We start from the raw sequence: 2,810 nt of genomic DNA, 5'->3' as shown, positions 1-2,810 counted from the left end.
CAAACACTTGAATTGACTTCACACCACACCAATACTCAAATAATTTGTATTTTATATTTTTATAGTATTTTGTATAATATGGTAAATAGGTTCAATAACTATTTCTATCTCTACACAAAAAATATTTAATTTTAACCAATTCATTTTCATTAAATATTTTTTAAATTCAAGAAAATAATAAAAACTAGGTACAATACTTATATTGATAATATTTAGTTCATTTTATTAATTACATGCTGTTTAGTTCTGGAAAATATAGAAATTGATGAACAGGTTTAGTTTTTATTCCTTTCCAGTTATCCCTATTGCTGAGGGATAAAGCCCTAATCGCAAACATAGGAGTAAGGAGGGGCGACGTTCAAGAATGTTTATCCCCATAAAGCATAATGTTATTGGGTAACACTAATAGACAGATGCTATGGAAAGTAGAGTAACACGAGATTTTTTCTATTCAATGTATCATTTTCTGCAAATCAGAAGCAAGGGAATGTATCATTTTTACTCACAAGAACAAACAGTTTAAAAGGCATTCTTGAAAGAATTTTGAATTACATATCACTGAAGGAATCTTACAGAGAAGTTAGCTTACATAGCTTTTCTTGAGCACAACCATGACAACTCAGATGAATGCTCATCATCAGAAATGTGCAACTCATGACGAAGATTTGTCAGCAAGGTTTCTCGCCCCCAAGTTAAACACCCAGAAGCATAAAAAGCTCTCATTGTGTAACGGTATGCACTAATTTCTAATTCGTGTTTTGAATTCTTCATATCAGAATGTAACACATAATCTAACTCATTGCTACTGCTACTACTAGCTACACTGCACTGAATGTTTTCTTGCACAGGCAAAGCTGTTTGTGCTACCCTAAACTTCTTATCTGCACTCCTTTCCTCAGAGGCATCTTCAATCTTCAAAATATCTGCCTGATAGCCGCATGGGACTTCACTGCCTTTTCTTTTTAGATGCTTTGTTCCAAGTTTGTTGTCATCATGTTCATCTTCATTGTATCCAGCATTTGTTTTTCCATTATATTCCTGAAATTCATTTTCAAAATCCGACTTTTTCTTGAGCCAACATCCCCTTTTCAAGAAATTGTCTCTACCAGCCTGCATACAAAAGCACAACAGTAAGTATCAACAATTGAAATAAATACTTGTCATGGCATACCTGACTCAATTTATTTCGAATGAATTTTCAAATAGCATGAGAAAACCTATGTACATGTAATTTAATTACTTCAATTATTAAAATTAAGAAACTAAAACTCCATATGCATTTCTCATTTCAAAGATAAATACAAGTCAAAAATCAAATTAATAACGAATCTGTGGAAGTAATTTCTACCTCATCATTATGGTGCCAAAACAGCTGAGCACGGATAACAGATAGATGATATTTCCTCTCTAGTAATGATTCCATTAATTTTACAACAAATAATCTTCCAGGTAAAACTCTGAGAATTCTGCCTGCCTTCCATGCATGATTATCATATACTTCAATAATATGCCCCGGAGCCAATTTTCTTATTTCTGTCATGTGCGGAGGTTCTGGCCGAACTGCATCGGCTCGCACATCTTCCATTACACGTTTTCCATTGTCATCTAGAAGATTGTCATACTCCACTTTGTAATAGTGTGCATCACATGAAATGATCCTAGCCCGGAACCAAGACTGAAATATACCCCCACCTGAACGGCAAACCTCAACCATGCATCCTTCCTTGAATTTCATGTTGTTCATACGGATCCCTGCATTCCACAAATACAAGGAAGCAAAAACAAAAACAAAGTCAGAAAAAGACCAAACAACATCTGATTTTCTTTCGTTTAATCTCACAATGATATATACAGCATTCTCGCATTCAGCAGTGGCTATCTTGTCAACAAACAAAATTAAATCCCTGAAATTGAATCAAACAGGGATTTTTGCAGAAAGCAAATACCAATTACTTAATAGTATAACACAAAACTTCAGAAAACTTACAAGAATAACCAAAGTTGTTCCTTGTATTCCCTCCAATACTCAGAAGTTCAGAACCCTTGGCCTTTCAAACCCTTATTAATTTCCGCAGGAGCACAGAAAATTTTATTAAATACGTATTGTTTGTTTAGACAAATTCCATATTTATTATTGAGGTTGCCTCTAAAAATCGAAATTATCTTTGCGATTGTTCTTTTCAAACTCAGAGTTAATGTTGTACTTTCTATATTTAGGGGGCACATTATGTGAATAATATTTTTGCGAATAGACAAATTCTAGTGGCGTTAGAAATAAAAATTATTTTTGAGCTGTGATTTTTCTTTTCAAACTTGAGTTGACTCAGAGTTGATGTCATAGTCTCACTAATTTTTTCAGGTCTGTTTTTGTTGGCTTATTCTTATAATTTTCTATTATTCGAAGATCTCATGATGAACAGTAGAGATGTTCTAGATTATTTTATTCTTCAAAAATATATGAAACAATATTAGTATTTTTTTTTTTTAAATAAAAAATTTGTATTTTACATTTTTTTATCATTGTTTTATATTATTTTGTATAATATTGTAAATCGTTTTTTCAGAATATGTTATTTTAGTTTTTTAGTGCATTTTGTTAGTTATATGTAGTTTTTAACTTTTTTAAATAAAAAAACGATAAATAATTTCAATTATCATTTCTTCAAATTATTTTAATCTTTAATTTTCTTTCTAACAAATAGATTAAATTTATTAATTTATTTAATTGCACAAAGTTTATTTAATTTTAGTTAATTCATTTTGACAAAATATTCAATTTCACAAAATAAATAAATTAGGTGGAATACTTA

The 2,810-nt window shown here is 30.7% G+C and overlaps 1 protein-coding gene across 1 annotated transcript; it reads right to left on the bottom strand.

Annotated features, from left to right (window-relative positions):
* Nucleotides 1-269: 269 nt before the first annotated feature.
* On the bottom strand, nucleotides 270-2,168 carry LOC131052893 (uncharacterized). Its single transcript, XM_057987534.2, has 3 exons — nucleotides 1,988-2,168; nucleotides 1,349-1,752; nucleotides 270-1,110 (listed from the first exon to the last, which is right to left on the bottom strand). Exons 2-3 carry the CDS (start codon nucleotides 1,742-1,744, stop codon nucleotides 586-588), a joined length of 921 nt encoding a protein of 306 aa, XP_057843517.2. The 5' UTR covers nucleotides 1,745-1,752; nucleotides 1,988-2,168; the 3' UTR covers nucleotides 270-585.
* Between the last annotated feature and the right edge of the window lie 642 nt (nucleotides 2,169-2,810).

This window comes from Cryptomeria japonica, chromosome 7 (assembly GCF_030272615.1).
Source record: "Cryptomeria japonica chromosome 7, Sugi_1.0, whole genome shotgun sequence".
In the NCBI taxonomy this organism is placed as follows: Eukaryota; Viridiplantae; Streptophyta; class Pinopsida; order Cupressales; family Cupressaceae; genus Cryptomeria; species Cryptomeria japonica.
The sequence above is the reverse complement of the archived record's forward strand: the minus strand, read 5'-3'. Positions and strand labels throughout refer to the sequence as shown.